General features: G+C 39.9%; 3 protein-coding genes across 4 annotated transcripts; all 3 read left to right on the top strand.

Moving 5' to 3' along the window:
* Positions 1 to 1067: 1067 nt before the first annotated feature.
* LOC141680425 (uncharacterized) lies at positions 1068 to 4051 on the top strand. The gene is made up of 3 exons (XM_074486654.1): positions 1068 to 1373; positions 1593 to 2411; positions 4040 to 4051. The coding sequence occupies exons 1-3, from the start codon at positions 1068 to 1070 to the stop codon at positions 4049 to 4051; spliced, it is 1137 nt and encodes a 378-aa protein (XP_074342755.1).
* A 5616-nt stretch (positions 4052 to 9667) lies between these two features.
* Positions 9668 to 16497, top strand: LOC141677865 (bifunctional 3-dehydroquinate dehydratase/shikimate dehydrogenase, chloroplastic-like). 2 transcript variants are annotated; one of them, XM_074483956.1, is made up of 12 exons: positions 9668 to 9800; positions 10071 to 10303; positions 11313 to 11418; positions 12541 to 12768; positions 13759 to 14105; positions 14331 to 14394; positions 14524 to 14629; positions 14715 to 14858; positions 15043 to 15191; positions 15724 to 15886; positions 15996 to 16041; positions 16221 to 16497. In XM_074483956.1, exons 1-11 carry the CDS (start codon positions 9690 to 9692, stop codon positions 16034 to 16036), a joined length of 1692 nt encoding a protein of 563 aa, XP_074340057.1. In that variant the 5' UTR covers positions 9668 to 9689; the 3' UTR covers positions 16037 to 16041; positions 16221 to 16497. The 2 variants fall into 2 exon arrangements, with proteins under 2 accessions (XP_074340057.1, XP_074340058.1); XM_074483957.1 differs by having other exon boundaries at positions 12541 to 12759.
* Positions 16498 to 16919: 422 nt separating this feature from the next.
* Positions 16920 to 19148, top strand: LOC141676888 (pentatricopeptide repeat-containing protein At2g36980, mitochondrial). The gene has a single exon (XM_074482614.1). It carries the CDS (start codon positions 17134 to 17136, stop codon positions 18994 to 18996), a length of 1863 nt encoding a protein of 620 aa, XP_074338715.1. The 5' UTR covers positions 16920 to 17133; the 3' UTR covers positions 18997 to 19148.
* Positions 19149 to 25038: the final 5890 nt, after the last annotated feature.

A 25038-nucleotide genomic window follows, 5' to 3' on the forward strand; every position in this document is an offset into this window, starting at 1 on the left:
TCACTATGGACCCATCCGACGGAATCACTCGAACTGTAACTGCGACCTTTGAACGCTTGATAAACCCGACCCAAGCTCACCAAACCGAGCTCAAGGATGCGGAAGGTTTAGCAATCACGGAAATGGAAAAAACTAGCGAAGCTTGAGCAGATCTAGACCCGAGAATGCCCTCAATGGTCGAAAGGGCCGGGGCCGCAGATGACACAATCCCGATCTTGGTAGACCCAAATGATCCCTCCAAGGTACTCAGAATAGGCTCTAACCTAAGTCCTGACTTGAGAGAGGATCTAGCCCGCTTCCTAAGGGAGAATTTGGATGTCTTTGCATGGTCACACTCCGATATGATAGGGATAAACCCAAATGACATATGCCACCGGCTCAACTTGGACCCGAAAAAGAAGGGGGTTAGGCAAAAGAGACGGCCGATTAGTGGAGAGTGGGCAGAGGCCCTCAGAGAAGAAGTGGATAGATTAATGGAGGCAGGACTTGTGAGAGAAGCCTTCTACCCCGTGTGGCTGGCCAATCCTGTGCTTGTCAAGAAGCCCAATGGCAAGTGGAGGACATGTGTAGACTTCACCGACCTGAACAAAGCTTGCCCGAAGGACAGCTTTCCTCTACCCCGAATCGACCAGCTGGTTGATTCCACGGCTGGGCACGCGCTGCTTAGTTTTATGGATGCTTATTCGGGATATAACCAAATCCCCATGTATGGGCCAGATCAGGAGCACACCTCCTTTATTACTGATCGGGGCCTTTACTGTTACATCGGGATGCCCTTCGGGCTCCTTAATGCGGAGGCAACCTATCAGAGGCTGGTGAATAAGATGTTCAAACATCAATTGGGGAAGACTATGGAGGCCTATGTAGACGACATGCTGGTGAAATCGAAAGAAGCGAGGGATCATGTCCGCCACCTGGCAGAAATGTTCCAGATCCTAAGGGAGTACAGAATGAAACTCAACCCCCAGAAATGCGTGTTTGGGGTTGAATCGGGGAAGTTTTTGGGATTTATTGTCAACCATAGAGGCATTGAGGCCAACCCAGCCAAGATACAAGCACTACTCGAGATGAGATCCCCTCGACGGGTGAAGGATGTTCAAAGCTTAACAGGACGAGTGGCTGCCTTAAACCGCTTCGTCTCAAAATCCTCCGATAAATGCCAAGAGTTCTTCAAAGCAATCAAAGGAGTGGGGAGGAACTTTAAGTGGACCGAAGAATGTGAGGAAGCCTTTCAGAACATAAAGAAGCATCTCAGTAGCCCTCCCATGTTGACCAACCCAAAAGCAGGAGAAACTTTGATCCTATACTTGGCCGTCTCCGACTTTGCAATAAGTGCAGTATTAGTCCGAGAGGAGGATGGTGTCCAGCTCCCGGTATATTATGTGAGTAAAAGGCTAGCCGATGCCGAGACTCGATACACAAGCCTCGAAAAGCTAGCGTATGCTCTGATTCTGGCCTCCCGAAAACTCAGGCCCTATTTTCAGGCACATAAGATAGAAGTGCGAACCTCCTACCCCCTCAGACAAGTGATGCATAGACCAGAATCTTCTGGTCGAATGTTGAAGTGGACGGTTGAGCTCGGCCAATTCGAGGTGGATTATAAGCCAAGGACTGCGATCAAAGGCCAAGCCCTGGCCGATTTTGTGCTAGAATTTCCCCCACATCAAGAAGTGGAGCCGGGAGCCCTTGTTGTTATACCTAGCACAGAAGAAGTTGGACTGGAGAGACAAAATAGTGCCCCATGGTGGAGCCTATATGTGGATGGTGCCTCTAACGGTGATGGAGCAGGAGCTGGAATCGAGCTAATCAGCCCAGAGGCTCACAAAATCAGACATGCGACCCATCTGGCCTTTCATGCAACCAACAATGATGCCGAGTATGAGGCCCTGATCAACGGTCTCAAGCTAGCTTTGGAAATGAAGGTCGAGAATTTGAATGTGTTTAGTGACTCCATGATTGTGGTCTATCAGGTAAATGGGGGGTATCAAGCTAAGGGGCCGAGAACAGAGCTTTACCTGAAGTGCGCACAGAGGATAATCGCAAGATTCAACGAGGTGAGGCTGGAACTAATCCCGCGTGGGCAGAATGAAGGCGCGGACGAGCTAGCTAAGCTCGGTTCACGCCGCGAGAGCACTTTTCTAGGGACCGTGCCCCTTGATATACAGAGGCAACCTAGTGTGCCCGAGCACGAGGTGGGCAGCCTCAATAATGAGCTCGGCCCCACGTGGATGACATCTATTCTAGCATACATAAGAGAAGGTTCACTTCCGGATGAAAAGAACGAGGCAAGGAGAATAAAATACAAAGCAGCCCGCTATGTGATATACGACGAGATTCTATACAGAAGGGGGTTCAGTGTTCCTCTTCTGAAATGCATACATGGGGAGGAATGCAACTACATCCTAAGGGAAGTACACGAGGGTATTTGTGGCAATCACTCGGGGGGTAGCTCTCTAGCTCAGAAAATCCTCCGTCAAGGCTACTACTGGCCAACGCTGAAAAAAGACGCCTTTGAATTCTCCCGAGCTTGTGATAAGTGTCAGCGATATGCCAATTATTACAACAACCCCGTGGCCTCTCTCACATCCCTCATGAGCCCCTGGCCCTTCTCCATGTGGGGAATTGATCTGATTGGGGAACTCCCGAAGGCCAGGGGAGGCGTCAAGTATGCGGTAGTTGCGGTAGACTATTTCACTAAGTGGGCAGAGGCCGAGCCCCTAGCCACTATCACAGCGAGAAAGCTCCGGGAGTTTGTATACAGGGCTATTGTATGTCGCTATGGCATCCCCTACAAGCTGATATCTGACAATGGGAAACAATTTGATAGCAAGGAGATGCGAGAGTTTTGTGAGCAGCTGGGGATTCAGAAGAGCTTTAGCGCAGTCTGCCACCCCAGAGTAACGGGCAGACAGAGGCTGTTAATAAAATCATTAAGCATACCTTAAAGGCAAAGCTTGAAGAGAAGAAAGGAGCATGGCCAGAAGAACTCGCCCAGGTCCTATGGTCTTATAACACTACACCCCGAACCACAACTGGAGAGACCCCTTTCTCTCTGGTGTATGGGTGTGAAGCTATGGTGCCCGTTGAAGTGGGAGCAGGATCTTTTCGAAGGGACAACTATGACTCAGAGGCAAACGAGGTCAATCATCGGCTCTATTTGGATATGATCGAAGAAACTCGAGAAGAGGCTCAGATCAGGATTGCGGCATATCAGCAGAGGACAGCTAGGCATTACAACAGTAAGGTTCGAGCCCGATCTTTCAAGGTGGGAGATTTAGTTCTGCGCCGGGTCATGCCAAATACCAAGGTGGTGAGTCACGGAGTCTTGGGAGCAAATTGGGAAGGCCCTTACAAGATAAAATCGGTGCTCTGGGAGGGAACCTACCACCTCAATGATATGCAAGACAAGTTGATCCCAAGAGCCTGGAACGCGGAACACCTTCGCAAGTATAATCAGTAATATTATTCTTTTCAGACTTAGTATTATCTTCAAATATTCCTAAGTCTCGGGGGGTAGTGCCATATAGGTGCCTCCCTGAGACCACAAGCATGTATTCCTTTCACTTCCCATTATCTATGAATAAACGATTGATCTCTATTTGTGCACTTGATATTTTAACTTCTGTTAATAGATTAAATACCCAGCAGGGGACCCCATCCTTGGGAACCCATGCGAGGACAGAACAGTTGTTTTATTAACATGTTAAATCAAGCTGGGCCCCGACCCGCTTGATGCCAAGAACATGAAACGAGCCGGGCCACGGCCCGCTTAGACAAATACGAACACATAGTAGATAAAAGATGTGGATAGAGATATAGGCCCGCGATGCGAGCTCATACCCTGGCCCTCAAAACCATAAATGCGACCCAGGGGGCCCAGCCCTCCATCAAACATACTCAAAATCGCATGATGTGAGGAGAAGACACATGCGAGCTCCTAGTGCGAGCACACCTACAACACCTGCGAGTCGATGCGGGCTTGTTCCACTTGGCATTCTCTTTCAATGGTTGTTTGATTTAAAGATAAAAAAAAAACCAGCTAGCACTGTAAAGACATACGCGGGCACAAAAAACTTAGACATTTTATACAAACAAAAGTTAAATAAGTTATGCCCCGAGGCAGAATATTTTAAATACAAACGCGAGGCGAGAGGGGTGCCCGCTTACCCAGTCAAAAGTCTAGTTCTAATCAAAATTACATTAAGGGTTATCAGCCTCTGCTCCCTCACGATTTTCACCAGCGACCTGGGCCTTCTCGGCCGCGAGCCGAGCCTCCTCAGCAATTTGGGCATCCCTCTCCATCTCCAGCTTCAACTTGTCAGCATGCCTCGCTGTGCTCGCACCCAGAGCCGCCCAATCGAAGTCAGGAACCTTCTTCATAAAGACTTTCATGAAATTCCTGGCCCCCAGGTTCCTAGCATCAGCGAGGGCGGCCTCATGGCCCTCGGTCAGGGCAGAAACTGATCCCTCCAGCTCAAGCACCCTCTCCTCGAGGGCATCCTTCTCCTTCTTACATGCCTCAGTAGCCAGGTCATGAGCCTCCTTCTGCTCCCTTAGGGCCTTGTCGTGAGCAGCATTCAGGTTAACTATCTTCTGATTATAGTTGTTCACCAGCGTAACTTTCTCTTGCCCGTGCTCAGCGACCTTACTCTGAAGGGACTTGACTTTAGCCTCGAGCTTTGTGTTGGTCTGGCTGAGGGCTCGCATCTCTCGAGCCTTAGATAACTGACGATAGTATACTTCGGCCGCGGCTCGGGAGAGTGCATCCTGGTTAACCTCGAGCGCAGAGGAAGACCAATCCTTTAAATCCTGCTCGCTGATGTGACCTTGGGCGAGCCGGCCGAATGTGGTCGCAACCGCATTGGCAGAAGAAGAAGAAGGAAGAGGAGCATCAAAGGGAGCAGCTTTCTTTGGCTCAGGCTCGCCAGTTTTTCCTTCTTTACCTCTGTGCCTCTTTAGTCGAGGAGAGGGCCCTGAATCCTTGAGGTGCTCAGAGAGAGTAGTCATGCGGGCCGGAGGATTGGCCTGAGAGCGAGCCCTTATGCTCGCAGCTGCGGGCTGAGCTGGGCCCGAGGCCGCAGCCTGCTCAGCCTCTTCCATGAAGGGGATAGGAGAGATGGCCATTTCTGAAAAAGAAAACAACAAAGCAATAGATTAGTCACAGCAAGATGCAAAGGAAAGAAGTAATGCGAGCAGGTGAAAAATACAGAGAATTAAAGTGCGATGTAAAACGAGATGCATGCAGGAAAATAAACGCGAGCACACAAGCTCGCGCATGCGAGCAGCCAGGCCCGGACGTGCGGGCCCGATATTCTTACCCTTTCTGGATCTCTTCCTAGATTTCTTCTGAGGAGTCAGCCTCACTCCTTCCTTCAAAAACCCACATGCGACCAGATTGGTGGTCGTTATGAGTTTTCGGATGTCCCGGTCCGCCTTAGGAAGGTTTAGAAGACTGTCCGCGTTTATCTTTTCCTGTCCCACAAGGACAGTGCGAGGCGGGGTGGCTGGAGATAAAAGAAATTTTTGTTAAAAGGAAAGAGCTATGGTAGAAGAGACGAGAGCGGGCAGGAGAAAACTTACATGGATTATAATAAAAATGAGTCTGGACTCGAGGCACCTCGTGGATATAGAAGTAAGGGCTTTTCCACTTCCCTGAGTTGCTCGGCCCGTTGTGGATGAGGTTCTTCTTGTTGAAGCACGGCCAGACAGAGAAGTAGAAATATCCAAAGTCGTTAGGAGAATGCTTCAAATGGAGGAAGTAACCCAGCTGCCTCGCGGTTAGAGAAGGGTACCCGCATTTGTGGTACATGATGTACAATGCGAGGGCGGCCCGGTATCCGTTTGGATTGATCTGAAGGGGTGCGAGCTGGAAGTACTCGCAAACATCTTTAATGAAGGGATGGAGAGGAGAGGAGATTCCCAGCCTTAATAGGAAGGTGGACAAGACCATGTGAGGCACCCTACCTCCATTCTCCGAGTGATTGAATCTATAGCATCTCATATGAGGTAGGGGCAAGACAATATGGCCCTCGAGCTGAAACTGCTCAATGTGCTCGGCCAGATGTTTCTGAGTCAGCGAGGTAGGCAGGTCGCGACAAGCGAGCACCTTAACCTCCTCGTTTGCAGTTGAGCTCTCCTCCCCATCAGGAATGATCTGCCTTTTGAAAACAATCTCACCCTCGAGCTCGGGCTGGGCAGGAGGCACATAAGGCTCAGGAGAGGCCGCGGGGACATAATTATAGTTACAAATCTTGTACTGACTTGTAACATCTGCCACCTCCTCGCTCTGAGGAGAGTCATAGGACCAATGCGAGCCGTCCTCTTCACCCTCGAGTCCCAGGATGGGATATTCAGCAGCTACAGGCTCTTTTCCTTTCTTCCTGGTGTCATAGTATGCACTCCCCAGGTCGCTGTCAGTTGATTCTGAGTCAAGGTGAATGTGGTCGAGGTGGTTAGCTGCTGCTTGCCTCAGACGAGCTGCCCTCTCTTCAGCCATTTCTCTTAAAATCTCCTCGGCTCGGTCTTTATCCAAGGGAGCAGGCTCGCGGTTTAGCAGCTCTTCTACCCCAAGGGAGGCTGGAATATGAGAGAGGTCCACGGGCCTATTTCTCCAATTATATATATTCTTCTCCCTGGTAAAATCCTCAGGGTTCGGGTCGAGGTGAATATCAAGCGAGCCGGATCCAGCTGCTCGCATCGAGTTCTCAACTCTGGCAATGTTCAAAGCCCCTTGAGGGGTGATAGCTGAGCCGGGAGAGATAGGTTGGCTAAGACGACCAGAAAGAGAGGTCAGCTCGCGTTGGAAGTCCTTGGAGCCTCGCTGCTCAGGAGGGTATTGGTTTAATGGAGATGGAGTAGCTGAAGAGCAAGTCGGGCTAGCAGAGGTGCGAGCCGGGCTCGAGGAAGAGCGAGATGATCCATAGGAGCGGGCTGAAGACGCACTCGACATCTGTAAAAGATGGTGAAAATTAGTGTGTGGCCCTAAAAAAAAAAAAAAAAAAAAACAAGTATGGGATCGCACCTAAGTGTCCTCACATCTCACACGGGATCGCACCTAAGTATCTAAACGAGCAAAAGGACTCGCATCGCGCGTTGTGGTTGTGTGTGAACTCGCATCGAACAGGTGGTGTGTGCTCGCATGGTGTGCGTGAATAAAGCATGAATAAAAAACGGGCTCGAATCGAAGAGTACCTGTGGGAGAGGTGTATGAAGATCCTGATGAATCTGGTCCTGGAGAATATCGCCGCCGGTAAACGGTTCTTGTTGAAATGATAATCTTCGCCGTGGTAGATCCTTGAGCAAATTGAGCAGCAATTCAGGAAGTGTTCTTGGAAATGTGAGAAATGAATTGAAATCTCACATATTTATAGGGGATAGGAGAGAGAAAGGAGGAGGCGACACGTGTCGTCATCTCATAAGATGACACGAATCCCCACGCCAGCTGTTCAACGGCTGTCAAAATGAATGCAAAGATGAAAGGCATGCGAGGCGAGACACGCGAGGCGGCTTGGTGCGGCCTGGTGGGCTCACACTTGCGAGGCCATAAAAAGATTAGAAAATACCTAGCCTCAAGATGCGACCAGGAATTTTGGGGGGTAGTTGTTATGCCCGCTTTCGGTCATGGGCCCTAAACAGGTCCCTGTGGGTGCATTAAATAGCTGGACTCTTGTGTGTGGGCTAGAACCATGGATTTATATGACTTGGGCCAGCACATGCGGGCTGGGCTCGCAACATGCGAGCTGGGTTCACATGCGGGCTGGGCTCGTAACATGCGAGCTGGGCTCATGACATGAGAGCTGGGCTCAAACATGCGAGCTGGGCTCAAGTGAGGACATGCGAGCTGGGCTCACACATGTAAGGTGAGCTCATATTTGTCATTTGGGCTCTCATATGCGAGCCGAGCTCGGTTGTGCCCACGCGAGGTGGGCTCAGGTGCCTTCATGCGAGGTGGGCTTAGCTGCCCATACGCGGGCTGAGCTCATGAGCCCACATCTTATAGAAACAGAGGTAACATTATATTTATTATTTGAAGACGGTGCGGGCCGAGGTGACCAGGCCGGGTCGCATCGAAAGACTTTGTGTGCAACATGGAAAGTGACTCATAGATGACTGAGTTGCTCGTAGATTTCGGGGTCGACACGGGTTGTTCCTACGATCACGGGAAGGATTACGGAGATGCCGCGAGATTGTAGGAAGCGTGTGGAGCCGATCGAGATTTACGTGATTAATTGGCTGAAGACCTGACTTTATCGTGGGCTTGGGCTGCACGGGCTGAAGAGTCCTAACCCTAGCCTACGTGACTTGTTCCCAAGAACTACGTAAGGCTTGATCCCTATAAATAGGGTACGTAGGCACTTGTATGGGACATGAGTCGACACTTGACAGAGAATAACAAACCCTATTCTTTCTTAAGGAGTCCACATACAAGCTCAGCCACCACCAAACAACCTTACTCCGCCCTCAAACACCGTCCTTGATCTTTGTTCCGCCCATTAACCTCCACAACATTGTTATACGAAATTCTCCCTATAACAACACGTATATGAATACAATAGATGGAGTACTAGATGATGAAATGTCTGCATGTATTACCCTACTAGGAAGGTAGGATTTTTGACATTTAATTTGGATTTTAGTTGAGGATAATTAAACTTTTAATACTTTTTAACTTTTTATATTTTTCTTATACTTATGTTTTGTATAAGATAAAATTTGTAATTTATGCCTAATATATTTCGATTTAAGTTACAAATATATAAGGGGTCGTTTAATCTAAAATATGATATCAGGTTATAATCAGATCAGTTTAGAGTTGAATGTGAATAAACTAACAAATCTAATATCATGTATTTGATCAAGGGTTTAAATTAATATTTTTAATTTCATGACCTTTTTTTCTAAATTATATTTTGGGGTTTGAGCAACAAATATCAAATTTGTTCCAAGACAAATGTAGGTATAAGATATGAATGAGATAACTTCATACCTAGTTTCAGAATTTGCCATCCAAACAATTTCATAACGAATTGAGAGTTCAAAGTAGATTAGGTAAAATTATTCATCAATTATCTACGAATTCTTGAGTTCGAGTCTCACCAGTATAAAAATACATACTAAAATTGGCGAACCAAAAGATTTCATAATGAATTGAGACTTTAACCCCTTACTTCCGAGTTTTAAAAGGGAACGAAAGCAATTAAAATGTAAGTAAATTAGTTTCACTTCTCTTTATAATCATGCTCCCGAATTTTTAAAAGGAGCGAAAGCAAGTGTTTATGAATATATATTTAACAATCTTTCGCTCCAAAACTTTCACTACAAAAATGGAATGAAAGTAATTTATCTCCAAAACACTTCCTTCCTTCCCATTAAAAAACTCGGTAGCAAGCACTAAAAGTAGATTGAATAAAGTTATTATCAATTGTCTAGGAAGGTTTTGGTTCGAAATACATAAGTATTTTGACACTTAAAATAAAATAAAAATATATAAGAGTATTTTTGGACATAAAAAGAGATCAAGGATATATTAAAAGGTAACTTTTTTCTTATTTAGCAAAGAAGAAGATGAAAAAGGTAACATTTTCCATTTAAAAAAAAATATTCAATTATCCAAATAGTATATTATTTAAACCGAAAAATAAATCCAACTGAATATTAGCGGGCCTACTGTGCATATCCATATACACTGTATGTATGTGTATATATCTCACCTCCACTGCTACACACCTACAATGCTGGCGTGCGGAAAAAACAAGAGAAAAAGAAACCACTTTCTTTACCAGTCAATCACTATGGAGCTGGTAAACTCTCTTTCATATAATTCACATTATATACTTACATAAATATTATTGTTCTTTTTATTTGCTTAATTATATACTAATTGTTCAAATACCCACCTACCCTAAAGAACTAAACTAGTTTTCACCAACTTTTTCTGCTCAATTTTCCCATTTTTTACTTTTTATTGACCTTAATTCGTGGCCTTTTATTTGCATTTCAAGACCCTTGTTGAAATTAGCTTAAAGTTTTGATCTTTACCCATTTTCTTGATTCTTGATTTGATTTGTTAGGCTGTTGAGGCTGTGAAGATGGGAAGTGATGGAATTAGAAAGAATTCAACCCTGATTTGTGCACCATTGATGGCTGATTCTGTTAATGAAATTGTGGTTCAGATGAATAGGGCTAAGTCTAGTGGTGCTGATCTTGTCGAGATTCGATTAGATAGTTTGAAGAATTTTAATCATGTAGTGGATGTTCCTTCTTTGATTAAGCAATGCCCTTTGCCTACCCTTTTTACCTATAGGTTTGTGACTTAATTCTTGATTATATTTTTGAATGCTGCATATTTTTTATTCTACATGTTGTGTATTCATTTGTGTTCATTGATGTTGCGTATCGGATTATTTGAATGTAAGTAGGATGTTGCATTGATGTGAAATGTGTTTAGAGTATTGTTTGGATTGTTTTACATGGAATTTAGTTGTCTCCTGGGGGACAAAGTACTTCTATTATGTTTTAGTTATTGGAGGATTTTGAGGTGAATACAAAATGCTTAAGTATCATGATCATTTAGTGATATAATTGCTGATTGGATATCGGGTTTAGGCTTGCTTGCACTAGAAAAGTAATACAAATGCCTACATTGCAATCATCCTCCACACAGCTTACATAATATACATACAAGTAGAAGTCCATAATAATCAACCAAGGTTGATAGCGTTCTAGCATATATGAAACCTATCTTTTTGTCATGTAATGCTGGTTCTATATTTTATATTTTTAGGGGGTCCTGATGACTAATATGCTACCCCACCAGTAAATCAGTTTGTAGTTAGTAAACCTTGATTCACCAGGTTAATTGTCTACGAGGTGCATTTATGTGTTTATTATACTGTAGTACCCATCTTGCAAATATCAACACAAGCATACTGTTTTCTTGCTTCTTACAAGTTACAACTATCCTCTTAATTCCCGATAAGAATTTTATATGAAGATACATGATATCTGTATACAACAAAATTTTCACTTATTGTAGCTCGCTATTAAGTACCAACTTTAGAATAACGCAGAAACAGGGATAACAACTTGCTTCTTTGTTTTCATTGGATCATCTTCGACAAGTTTTCTATGCAGATGGTTTATGTTTTAACTTCATTATCTGTTGTTTGATAAGTTGATTTATCGTTTGTTTTTATTATTTATTTCATTATTTTTTATGACTACATATTATTTGTGCTACCCCAGTTAGATTGGATGAAAGGCATTTCTGACTCAAAACTAACTATGAGCTTGTTAAATGATTGTCTTTATAGACCTACATGGGAAGGTGGTCAATATGATGGTGATGAAGAAAGTCGATTGAACGTGCTTCATTTTGTCATGGAATCAGGAGCAGATTACATTGATGTTGAACTAAAGGTTACTTTCTTCTTAATGTAGTAATTATTTTGCAGTTTCGCAGACTAGCACACCTTTCACTGCAAAGCAATCGAAAGGAAAGAAAAAAGATATTTATGTAATCATGATATAGTATCAGTTCAAGAGGAGGAGTGCAATAATCTCAATTCTGGTGGAAGATTGATGAGAATAGACAAACCTACAACAGTTTAAGATCCCAAAAAGTTGTGTGAATAGTTCTTTTCCTTTCAAATTAATAATGTGCATTTTGTCTCAAAATTATGGTCTCATTTTGAAATATTGACCCAGAGTGTTTTATTTTCTATCAATTTGGTTAGTATCAGTGTTGTTAAAGGCGCGCCGAGGCGCACCATTAGCGCATAATTCTTACCGAGGCGCAGCGCCTTCAATGATGAGCGCGCCTAGACCCCTGAGGCGAGAGGCGCAAAAACAGTCAAAATATTAAAAAACAGCCCTAAAACCCAACTTTTTTTGAGCCCATAAGTGTTTAGAAATCCATGTTATCAATAATAACAAACATGAAGACATTTCCTTACATATACATGTATATTCTACTTCGTTTCTTCTCCGTAAAGCTGCGTGTGTATCATGTATTTATATATTGTGTGTGTGTATACAATTATATATATATATATATATTCTTACGGTTATAGTGTTATACATATTAATATACCATGTATATGCTTGTTCTTTTGTGTTTCCAGTTACATAATGATATATGTATGATTTACACCGTAAATGAGCAATGGCTACCGAAAAAAGTTATAGTAAGAAAACTTATACAACATGAAAGTTCCTTTAAGTTTCATATTCCTATTTGTGGTGTTTTTGCAGAATTCTATAATGAATAATTCTTTTTCTAAGTAAATTCGTTTCACCTCGATGAGGCGCGCGCCTCGCCTCGCGCCTCATCGCCTAGGCTCCAAGGGACCCTAGCGCCTCGGTGCGCATCTCGCCTTTAATAACAGTGGTTAGTATATAATTTTAAAACATTAGGTGGCAGTATGCTAGTATGCGTTTAAATGATTTTTATAGAGTCCCATCATGTGTGAACTTTACCTAATTTGGTGCATTCGAATTGCTCGAAGGTTAGACTTATTAATTTACCATTTTGACATGAAGGCCGCTGAGAGGTTTAACAACTCAATGCGTGGAAAGAAGCCTGCAAAGTGCAAAGTCATCGTTTCTTCTCACAACTATCAATATACTCCATCCATTGAAGATCTTGGAAACCTTGTTGCTGCTATACAAGCAAGTGGTGCTGACATAGTGAAAATTGCCACTACTGCAGTAGAAATTACCGACGTGGCTCGTGTTTTCCAAATAACTGTCCATTCTCAAGTAAGCGGCGTAAGTCGAATGTCCAATTTTTCTTGGGAAACACCAATTTTTGTTCTTACTTTGACTTTAGTAATTATATTTTTTATGTTATCCATAGTAGAGTAACCTATAGTATTTATGGGGACATACTGTACATTGAGATTAAAGCTTGTTAGAGTTATCTAATATTCGTCAAAGGGACTTCTTTTAAACATGTCACATTGCATATAAAGATTATTTGGTATTTGAATCAACCTCATTAAGCTGAAGTCACTAGTATAACAAGGTTTTTAGAAGATATAATCAATTATCTTACGTATGATAATTGAACACCATTACACCAGTATTTCTTTGTTGAAGCTGACTTATTAAATGAACACAGAGTGTTTGCAAGTGTTTATTTATTGTTAATCTAGTTGATTATCAGAGTATTCTGTATGGCTAATGCAGAGGATATGTCATTGTTTTAGGCGGGTTAATAGTAGCTACATTAGCTTGACTGACAAGATGAAATCATTCAGTGAAGTGAGGGTTATTAAAATAAGATTATAAGAATAAGCTCTGGGTAGGTTATTTCCACCAACAAATACTTTTCTATGTGAAGATTAAATCTGCTGTACCATCTGAATGTTAATTTCTTCATAAATAACATAATTATACTCTCGTATAAAGTATTTGCCTGTCCTAGAAATTAATACCAGATACTATAATCAAACCTTCTGTCATAGGGTTTCATCTCATATTTGTCAGAGAGAATATCCTTGCGTTTTCTTAGATTACTAACAAATACAAAACCCGAACATGTCTCTGTAATTAATGCATGCTTACAATTTAAGTATTGACATTCATACCTCTCTTTTTACATGTTATGAAAGTATATTAATTTATTATTTTTGACCTTATATTGTTCTATCCAGACTATACATTTTTCAGATATTTTTAAATGTATATGAATGTTTCGACTGCATTTTTTGTAAAACCCATGTATTTCCACTATATAGTTTATATATTTTGCAACAGGCTCCAATAATTGCAATGGTCATGGGTGAGAGAGGATTGATGTCACGGATACTTTGCCCGAAGTTTGGTGGATATTTAACTTTTGGTGCTCTTGATTCTGGGATAGTATCAGCACCTGGACAGCCTACAATTGCAGATTTACTGAATCTGTACAATTTTAGGCAAATAGGGCCTGATACGAAAATATTTGGTATTATTGGGAAGCCTGTTAGCCACAGCAAATCACCAATTTTATATAATGAAGCATTTAGAGAAGTTGGTTTTAATGGAATTTATGTACATTTGCTGGTGGATGACGTAGCTAGTTTTTTCCAAACTTATTCGTCCACAGATTTTTCTGGTTTCAGGTTAGTCTGAAGAAGTATAGTATTTGTTTTTTCTTGGAAAGTAATCCCTTTATATTTCGAATCTTAAAAAATTGATTTGCTTATCTTCTTTTTTGGTCTTTTCTGGTGCTTAAAATTTCACTACTGCTCATTTTGGGTTCAGTGATCATCTTCGTGTCTTTCATTTATAATTATTGGTTAGTGAGCCTTCTTTATAATATGATTAATTAAAACTTATTCTGTCAGTTGTACAATTCCTCACAAGGAGTCTGCACTAAAATGCTGTGACGAGGTTGATCCAGTTGCAGAGGTAGTATATCAATGAATTTCTAGTCTATGGGATGGAGCTGATATCAGTATCTATTCTATGTACTACTGGATCTTTTTCTTCTCTAGTTCCATTTAAGTGTAAATTTATTGTTCAAGTTTTCTGTCACAGTCGATTGGAGCTGTTAATTGCATCATTAGGAGGAACAATGGGAAGTTATTTGGCTGCAACACAGACTATGTTGGTGCTATTTCTGCTATTGAGGATGGCCTTCAAGGTTTATTTACTTCTCGAGCTATAGAAAAAATAATTATCTTTAAATTAAATACTCAATTGTTGGACTCCACTCAAAATTTTCTCAGATTCACAGCATACAAATAAGGCAACTGGATCACCCTTGGCGGGAAAACTTTTTGTTGTCATTGGTGCTGGTGGTGCTGGCAAGGCACTTGCATACGGAGCTAAAGAAAAGGGAGCCAGGGTCGTGATTGCAAATCGCACTTATGGTTAGATTCTATGCTCTCTGACTTGCACATTGCATCATTAAAAATATGTTATTACGAGTAAACTAATATGTGGCTCTCTTCTTCTGCTACTTGTAGTTGCAAGTTTTTTTTTTCAATTCTTTTGTATGCTATAATGATAATTTGAGAATTAGTGTTCTGAGTTTCCCCCATTTATTTCTGCAAGAACGAGCTAAAGAACTTGCCGATACAATTGGAGGACATGCTTTATCTATTTCTGAATTGGATAATTTCCGGCCAGAGAGTCATATGATTCTTGCCAACACTACCTCCATTGGGATGCAACCAAATATTGATGAAACACCTATCTCTAAGGTCTGCATTACTTTCAGATTCCTTCTCCTTTTAAACTCTTTAAAATTGTACTTGCTCGACATAGTTAGCTTGATAGAGGTAATCGCTTCGGCACATGGCACATTAATAGGAAGGTGTTATTAATAGTTTGTAATGAACTTCCTAACAACATTCCTGCTATGGCAACCACCTGCATTATTAGTTTTTTCGGTTTTTCTAGTGTATGCCCATGGACATATGCTAAGAGTTAGTGCTTGATGAGGTGTCCACAAAATATTGGTGGAGAGCTCATTAATAATGATGGACCCCCCCTGCATGCACAAAAATCTCCACCAATAAAATTTTTACAACTCATCAATCACACTTTCTTAGCATGTGTTCATGGACACACACTAGACAAACCCTAATTTTTTTTGTCATCATTGTTAATTAGTTGTGCAAAAACCTGAACAGTAACTAGTGTAATGTTGGATACCTTAATATTCATAAACTAAAATCATGTCGGGTTTTCATGATTGTAGACATGGATATGACTAGCTCTCTTCTTCTGCAGGAAGCTCTGAAATCATATGAACTAGTATTTGATGCTATCTACACCCCCAAAATCACAAGATTATTACGTGAAGCAGATGAATGTGGAGCAAAAATTGTTACTGGGGTGGAGATGTTCATTGGGCAGGCATATGAGCAGTATGAGAGATTTACCGGGCTACGTGGTAAGTCAAAAAAAATCATACGGTTTAATTCATGTATTGACAGTTTCATTGTATCATTGGCCTAACTAATGTTTCACCTGCCTTGGTTTAATGTAATCCTCATTCACAGCACCAAAGGAACTATTTAACAAGATTATGTCGAATTACTGATACAGGTTTGTTTGGCCGAACCCTTTCGGCAACACCTATATTTTGTCGACCATTTTGATTATCATTTTTCTTCCTGACTGAACTCAGTCATCTGGCACTTAACTTGTTACAAAGTTAATCTGCTGGTCATGTGTTGAGCAAGTATAGCTTATGATCCTTAATTGGTTTCCATAATTTTATGCAGAATACAGAGTATTGTTAACCCATGTGGAAGCACAGTTCGCTTCGTTTTGTTCCAGAAATGCAATCAACAGTGAGCCCCTTATTCCATGATAAGCATAGAGACACCAGTTGTAAACTTCAGCTGTCGATAATACAGCCTCTAGTTTCGATAATCATTCTTTTGACCACAACCAAGTGTAGAGTTATACATCTACTACTTAGTAGTGGAAGCTATTTGTTGACATTATAATAGTGTACAATGTATTTACTTATATGATTATATCACAAGTTTGGGCTAATTTCAGGACTGCTCCCCCCCCCTTCTATGCTCTTTTTACTTCTTAATTCTTATGGTGTGTGCCAATAATCTAGCTCTGCTACTACATGCCCTTTCTCATTTTAAAGAAAACTGGACGCATATTCAAAACTTAAAAAAATATACAATTATATGATTGTAAAACTTATAATTTGTAATTATTTTTTTATACATGTATCATGTATGAATGGGTTTAAAAGAATCAATTTTTTTAGTCAAAAAAAGAATCAATTTTTCAAAATTATTGAATTTTTTTAATGTAAAGAAAATAATGAATGTCCACTTCCACATATGCCTTTGTTAATAACACTCAAATTTTGTTTTTTATTTCTGCCATTATATATAAGTTGTGTACTTTTGAATTATGTAATATTGTAAAATAAGAAATATTTTACGCATATTATTGTAAAATTATATATCATTATTTATTTTTAATTTATTGTTTTTGAAAGAAATTTTAATTTAATTGTTAAAATTAAATTGATCTCATCACATCTATTCACATCTCAATTAATTATGTGTAGACTTATGCAAGTACTTTGGGAACCAGTTGAACTTGTCCGAATTTTAACATTTCCTAAACATTGATGGGTTTGTATGAATCAATTTTATTAATTTCATGCAATCCTATCTGGTTCAAATTACAACTAGGCTCAAGAGTCTTGCAAGAGCAGGCCACATTGTCCACGCACGCAAGGTGTTTGATGAAATGCCTTACAGAGACTTGGTTGCCTGGAACTCAATGCTAAGCAGTTATTCTCATCTGGGTCTTTATAAAGATGCTCTTTCATTGTTCCACTATATGAGAATCACCAACATTAGGCCTGACCACTTCACATTCACCTCAACTCTGAGTGCTTGTGCAGGCGCGGACGAGCTTCGTTACGGACAAAAGGTTCATGCATTGGTAGTTGTTTTGGGATATTCTCAGTCATTGCCTGTTAATAATGCACTTATTGATATGTATGGCAAGTGTTTGAGCCCGTTGAGTGCCGGGAGAGTTTTTGAGGAGTTGGGGTTAAGGAATGAAGTGTCGTGGTGTTCATTAGTGTTTGCTTATGTCAATGCTGATGATATTAGTGCTGCGTATAGTGTTTTGAATAGTATGCCGAAGAAGGTGGATATTGCTTGGAACAGTATGATTGCTGGTTGCGCTAGAATAGGTGACATTAAGTTATGTTTTTCTTTGTTTAAAGATATGCTAGGGGATTTATGTTACCCGGATCAATGGACACTGAGTGCTCTAATGAGCGTTTGTGGCGAGGCTCGAGAATTTCTTTTAGGATGTGTGGTGCATGGGTATATTGTTAAGAGTGGGTGGGCATTGGCTGTGGAAGCTAACAATTCCATTCTTAGTTTTTTTGCAAGGTTAAGTCATCATGATGGTGTTCTCAAGATGTTAGAGTCTGTTGAATATCGTACTCAAGTCTCGTGGAATGCAATGATAGATGCTTATATGAAAATAGGAGACACACAGAAAGCTTTTTATGCATTTCAAGAGGCACCTGACAAGAATATTGTATCGTGGACATCTATGATAAGCGGTTATTCTAGAAATGGACTTGGAGTAGAAGCTGTATGCTTTTTTCGTGACATGATTAGAAATAGCCTCCAACCGAATAATTTTTCATTAGGAGCTGTTTTACATGCATGTTCTATATTGGCAACACATGGGCATGGTAGTATGGTTCATTGTTGTTCTTTTCGCATTGGTATGCACACTACTGCTTATGTAGGAAATGGTCTAGTTAACATGTATGCTAAGTGTGGTGACATAGAGGGTTCTAACAAGGCATTTGATGATATTTTTGTGAAGGACATAATCTCTTGGAATACAATTTTGCTTGCTTGTGGAATGAATGGATGGGCCAGTAAAGCTCTTCAAGTTCAAAATAAAATGGCTGTATCCGGTGTAAAGCCAGATAAGGTGACCTTCACAGGCTTGCTGATGACTTGCAGTCATTCAGGACTTATACACAAAGGACGTGCTCTGCTTAAATCAATGTCAGATTATGGACTTTCCCCCGATGTGGATCATGTGACATGTGTAGTGGATATGCTTGGTCGAGGCGGTTACTTAGAAGAGGCAAGAGAGGTAGCTAGTCTATATCTAGGAAAAGATAGCATGAAGATCAGCTCAGATGAGCCTCTTTTTGGAGCTTGTTCCTCACATCACAATGCGGAGATGGGAGCAGAACTAGGGGAGGCTTTAAAATCCTCTGAGCCTGAAAATGCAATGAGTTATGTGGTCTTGTCAAATTTGTATTGTGCAAGTGGGCGGTGGAAGGAGGCAGAATTAGTAAGAAAGACGATGTCGGATCAGGGCGTGATGAAAATGGCTGGTTGTAGTTGGATTGAAATAAGAAACGAGGTTACAGCTTTCGTGGCTGGTGGGTTATCTTCACATCCATTTATGGATGAATTGTATAGTACAATATACATTCTTGAATATCAAATGAAGAATCCATGTGCTGTTATTTAGGCAGGTGTGTGCTTTCCTGTTTTTGAATATAAATACTTATTTGACTAACATAAGCTAATCTAAATTGGCTCATGTAAACATGTTAGTTTTGATTTGTTCAACTTGTAAAAAAATATTGAAAATGCAACTACATAAAACATGCTGGTTTATAGAACGGGATATAACGTCTGGCTTAGTTATTTATTGAGATTTGAGAGGGGGAGAGGGGTATAGCATTATAGGATATATACATATCTATTTCCTCTTATTATGCCTTTTTATCGTATATGCTATTTTAGGCTATCTTAATTCATGCCTTTACTGTTCAAATAGATTTTTCCCTAATTTAAGCAATATTATATTATTTGATGTCATTGGTGAAGAAGATGGAGAAAGAAAATACAGACACAAAAATGTATATTATATTCACGACTATATAAAATTATATGCTACTAGTATTAAGAAAATAGTAAAATTTTGGGATCCTAAAAACAATTGGCCCTTTTGGTTGTGGGTACTAATCAGCATTGCTCTTCTTTACTTCTGAGTTCTGATAATATGGGGAGAAAGTGGAAGTGCTGAAAATGGTGGTCGATAAAACTTAAGGCTACCGTGAAATGAAGTTAAAGGGAAAAGTGAGAGTTTGGCTCAATTTTTGTTTGGTCGGATTGATTTGTTTTCAACTAGAGAGGATTTGATTATGTGCAACATTTTCTACCTTCACATAGGCACATGTAGCCGAGTTGGAGTAAAGTTAACGTTTGTGCAATTTTTCTTGTTCAATGATTTAAATGCAAGTTTTTATTAGTCTAGCAATATAATTGCAAGTTTTTACATAGTCCCATAGTCACCAAGTGTCATTTGCCGGAGTTTGCCACTAGCAGTGCAGAATCATCTTGGGGTGAAGTCATATAAATGCATGCGTTGGTTTGATAACTTGATGCTTAACATTTGCTTCTACCGGGCATGTCCCTCTTTGCCCATCTACTGTCTACACAAGGACTCGTTATTCTGTTCGCAATTCGCAAACGAGTTTGTCTGATTCCATAAGATCAATAACAGGATCAGGGACGTCGAGTTTCACTACTTCATAGGGACACAGGGTCATATTTAAATTTGAATGGGACGAGTTTATTACCCCACGGAAGTCACGTGAGGACCTCAGACCCATTTTTCTCTTATTATTTTATTATCAAACTGTATGAAACAATATTGTCGGTAGGACAAAAAATGTCCTGCACAAGTAATTTTATTATTAATATTAATATGTTTTTAGTTGAATAACCGATTCCAATTTATTAAACCACACTGATGAGCCATCACAGTACTTGAAGCACATACTATAAAGTGAGGAAGGAAATCACATAAATTAAACAACTACTTTACACGAAGATATAATTCATGCCTGTACACAGCAGCTTAAGGCAACACAAAAGCATGGGAAATCCCCTCACTGTCCTGAAGTAGCATCACTGTGACCAAAATGCCAGTTACAGCAGCTCCCGATCATCGTGAACCATTTAAAGGAGGAGGAAATTATAGATTCAATTTCATAGGAGAGGGTATAAACGGGAGTGAGGCTTATGGTGGAATCATTACGCACCACTCTAAACTTGAAGAAGATAAGAGTGTAGTTGTAGACAAATGATTGCCTCACAGGAGAGTACCCGACTGAAGACAACATTTCTTTGGTGAGGAAAGCTGGCCCTCAGTAAAAGTGAACCAGAATGCGGTTTTTGGTAGGGTCTGGAATCACTGTCATGGACGGTGAGCACTTGTACAGTTCTCGAGAATAAGAAAGCGTCTTCCAAGGTCCAAAAATATCAGTATTGGTGGTCTCAACATGAAGACCCTCAGGAGAAAAGTTGACATTTCCAACTGAGTAGATATCTCCCGTTAAAGAAGGTGGTGATATATAACCCTGTCGAGTTATCATGGGAGGCGCTGGGCCCCACTTTCCATGCACTATAATTTGATCGTTGTTCAGATCCGTGTAAATATGCTATCTGGAATGAAGATTAGTATTTTCAGAAAAGTGACAAGAACCTCCAAAGATGAAGATGGATTTACCCAAAGCCACCATATGACCATATTCGCTAACCCAAGCCAGTGGAGGCAAGCAATTAGGATATAATTTGTTCAGGTTCATATCCACTATGTGAAATTCTTGCAGTCTCTTTCCTTCACCAAATAGAATTTCATCATCATTCTCATCGTAATTTACTGACCGAACCAGAATCAATCTTTCATTTCCTTGTTCAATACACACTCCATTTGCACGTACGGAACTAGAAATTCAAAATGGGGTGGGCTTGATAAAGACACTTTCACATTGATCGTACAAGTTTTACTTGTGATTTTTATATATTTGTTGGTTGGATTTTCACATAGTTTCAGTGAATTAGACAATTATTAGCTTAAATGGACTATACAAAATTTGGTTTTACATGGGCTTTAGATTTAATTGGGCTGCAAAATAAGAACACATGTAACTACTAATTTTTCTCCCCAAAATCTACCTGGGCTTAAGCCCACGTTAGCCCTTCTTTGGTTACGTCCCTGCACGTTTTATTCCTCTTGAGGGAGAAAACCACGGAATGGGGCATAGGGCTTTTTGATTGAACGATAACTCACTGATATTAATATATTTAGGACTTTTTTGAAAAATACAAGTCTAAAAAATATTTTTGCAAAAAATATGTTATTTTTTTAAAAAATTTACAAAAATACTTACTAATTTGCAAAAATACTATTTTTCAAAAAAAATTGCAAAAATACGGTTTTTTAGCACCTGGAATCAACTGCATGCAACCTTAGACGAGTTTATGCAACTACATGCAACCTCAAATCAATCAAAAAAACTTTATTTGCATATCTGGTTGATTTTCGTTTATTCCGTATTTTTGCAAAAAAAATCAGAAGATAGTAAAATCGCAAAAAAATTTAGAAAAGTTAGTATTTTGGTAAATTTTTTATAATAAGGAATAAACAAAAAATATATTGTTGATATTATTTGGTATATTTGTTGAGTAACCAGCTCATCTAAAACCTTAAGTTGTTAGAGAAAGGCCTCAATATGATCATATATTTAACACTTCCCCTCACTCGAAAGCCCATTTATGGGTCGAAGATTGGAACACCGGCGTCCATCTTTGGGGCATTAATTGCCTTTAGTGTCCATATTAAATTGTGAGAATGTTGGGAGTGGCTGGGAATCAAACCTTAGTCCTCCCGCCAGCCTAAACTCTGATACCATGTTGAGTAACCAGCTCATCTAAAATCTTAAGGTGTTAGAGGTTGGCCCCAATAGGATCATATATTTAACAATATTTAAATTTATCTATCTATACTCGTATTGTATATCATAAATAATCCTAGTTTTTTGCCTTGCAATTTTGCATTAACTTGTGAGCAGCTGGGTCTGGGCAGGCAGGGTCAAATACATTACTTGGACACCAAGTAAAATTTTGCTTATAAATATCAGATTGAACTCTTGTCCCTTGATATTCCCTATACAACCATGGATTACGAAGCGGCACTCTTGAAAGTCTTGAAAACGATTACCTCATCACAAAAAAGACAACCTTCCAGACCTCAAATTAATGTTCAACTTATGTGGTTTTCTCTAATCTCACAAAACCTCCTGGGATAAGTGGCCAAATTTACCGCCAGACCTAATTCTGTTGATCATGCAACGCATAGGTTGGTACGATGTGTTGATCAATGTCAAACGAGTGTGTAAATACTGGTATGTGCTTTCCAAAGACCCGTCGATATGACAAGTTAATGAATTCGGACAAGATGTATTAGCTACAAAACTCAAAAAGGATATAGGAATTCCTACTTATGAAGAATATAATGTTAATCAAGTTTCATTGTCAAGAAAAGCTATGTTTGATTATTGCGATTATATAGCTTACATTGACAGGAAAGTGTAGAAGGGCCAGAGTGAGCGAGTTAGACGCGTTATGCAGAAAGGAGAGATTGAATGTGTTGACAATACCCGAAAAGTTGTATAAGGAATTTCAGAAATTGGAATTGGAGGTCAGAATTTGCAAGTCTAATGAAGCAAAGATGTATAGTATGACCTTTCAACCAGAATTGTTAGAGAAGATAAAGAAATATCAATAGGAAATAATGGATCAGGATATCAACCGTTTGGTAGGAGAAGAGTTATGCACTTAGAAGGATGATCAAGGTATTCTCAGATTTTCTTCAAGGATTTGGATTCCACCAGTGAAAGAGTTAAAGAATGAAACTCAGTAGGAAGCTCACAATTCACAGTATTCAATCCATACAGGAAGTACCAAGATGTACAGAGATTTAAAGGATAATTATTGGTGGCTAAACATGAAAATAGAGATTTTGGAATGGGTTAGTAGATGTTATACGTGTTAAAGAGTTAAGGCGGAACACCAGAGACCAAGTGGATTATTGCAGCCGTTAGAGATTCCAGAATGGAAGTGGGAGCACATTGCTATAGATTTTATATTCGCTTACCAAGGACGAAAGTGAACCACGACGCCATTTGAGTTATAGTAGACAGACTAACCAAATCAGCTCATTTTCTGCCTATTAACGAAAGATTCTCACTGGACAAGTTGGTTCACATGTATTTAAAGGAAATAGTAGTTCATCATTGAGTCCTTGTGTCTATTGTATCTGAACGATATCCATGATTCAATTCAAGATTTTGGAGAAATTTCCAAGAATGTTTGGGAACCAAGTTAAATATGAGTACAACTTATCATCCACAGACTGACGGTCAAAGAGAAAGAACAATCTAGAATATTAAAGATATGTTGCGTGTTTGTGCTATTGATTTCAAAGAAAGTTGGGATGAACATTTGCCCTTAGAAGAATTTTCTTACAACAACAGTTATCATGCCAATATCAGAATGCCTCCCTATGAAGCTCTTTACGAACACAAATGTCGATCACCTGTATACTGGGATGAAGTTGGAGAACGTAATATACTTAGACCAGAGTTGGTATAACAGACAAAAGAAGTTGTTGAAGTCATTTAGAAAAGTTTAATAGCAGCGCAGGATCATCAAAGGAAATATGCAAATCAAGCTAGAAAGGACATGGAATTTGAAGAAGGAAATTTAGTATTGCTAAAAGTGTCACCGTGGAAGGGATTATTCAGGTTCAGAAAGAAAGGAAAGTTGATTCCTAGATTGGACCTTTTAAAATTTTGAAGCATGTCGGCAAGGTAGCATACGAATTGGTGTTACTCCCCCCCCGCATATGGAGCATATTCATAATGTCTTTAATGTGTCAATGCTTAATAAGTATAACCCAAATTCTAGGCATGTAATCGAGTACGAGCTGATAGAACTTCAGGCAGATTTGTCTTATATTGAGAATCCAATACAGATTTTAGAAAAGAGAGACAAACTGTTAAGGAGTAAAGTTGTAAATTTAGTAAGAGTATTATGGAGAAACCCAAGGGTTGAAGAGTCAACCTGGGAGCTAGAAAGTGATATGCGTAAAAAGTGTAATATCCGGGATATATCGTGTAATTATTTTGCTAATAAATAATTATTATGTATGTTCAATATTTATTCAGTGAATTATTTGTTAAGTGTTAAATATGTTTGGATGTTAAAAAAAATAATATTAATTGAGTATTTTAATTTTTATATGTCCAAAATAAAATTTAGATAATTGTCATATCTTCCTAATTATTTTTATGTTGATTTATGATTTTATAGGAAATATATGGATTTTATAAAATCTTTTTCCGAGTATTTAAAAACTATTTTATATAATCGGGAACCAACCGACGTCATCCATTTTTACGTTTTTATAACCCGAAACTCTTCCAAAAACACCTTGCTAACCTAATTGCAATATTCCGAGCATTTTCCATATTTCGACTTTTTCGATTCGGCGTACGGTTTGTCCTGCGCGGGTCCCCGCGCAATATTTTCGATACATTTTTCGTTTCGATAAATCAATAAAACTTATATTTTCGATAAATGGGATCTTTTTATTAAACTATCACAATTATTACCTCGTAATACGTGTAACCAAGCACTGAGACCAAGACCGCAGTAC

The sequence above is a fragment of the Apium graveolens genome, chromosome 8, assembly GCF_009905375.1.
Source record: "Apium graveolens cultivar Ventura chromosome 8, ASM990537v1, whole genome shotgun sequence".
NCBI classification, from domain to species: domain Eukaryota; kingdom Viridiplantae; phylum Streptophyta; class Magnoliopsida; order Apiales; family Apiaceae; genus Apium; species Apium graveolens.

Bases quoted from the DNA above. Each gene is read 5' to 3' on its own strand.
- LOC141677865 (XM_074483956.1), top strand. From the start codon at position 9,690: ATGTATGTGTATATATCTCACCTCCACTGCTACACACCTACAATGCTG. The intron at 11,419-12,540 runs GTTACTTTCTTC...TTTGACATGAAG, and splicing joins ACATTGATGTTGAACTAAAG to GCCGCTGAGAGGTTTAACAA. The intron at 14,630-14,714 runs GTTTATTTACTT...AAATTTTCTCAG, and splicing joins TATTGAGGATGGCCTTCAAG to ATTCACAGCATACAAATAAG.
- LOC141676888 (XM_074482614.1), top strand. From the start codon at position 17,134: ATGCAATCCTATCTGGTTCAAATTACAACTAGGCTCAAGAGTCTTGCA.
- LOC141680425 (XM_074486654.1), top strand. From the start codon at position 1,068: ATGAGATCCCCTCGACGGGTGAAGGATGTTCAAAGCTTAACAGGACGA. The intron at 1,374-1,592 runs GTATATTATGTG...GGCCAATTCGAG, and splicing joins AGGATGGTGTCCAGCTCCCG to GTGGATTATAAGCCAAGGAC.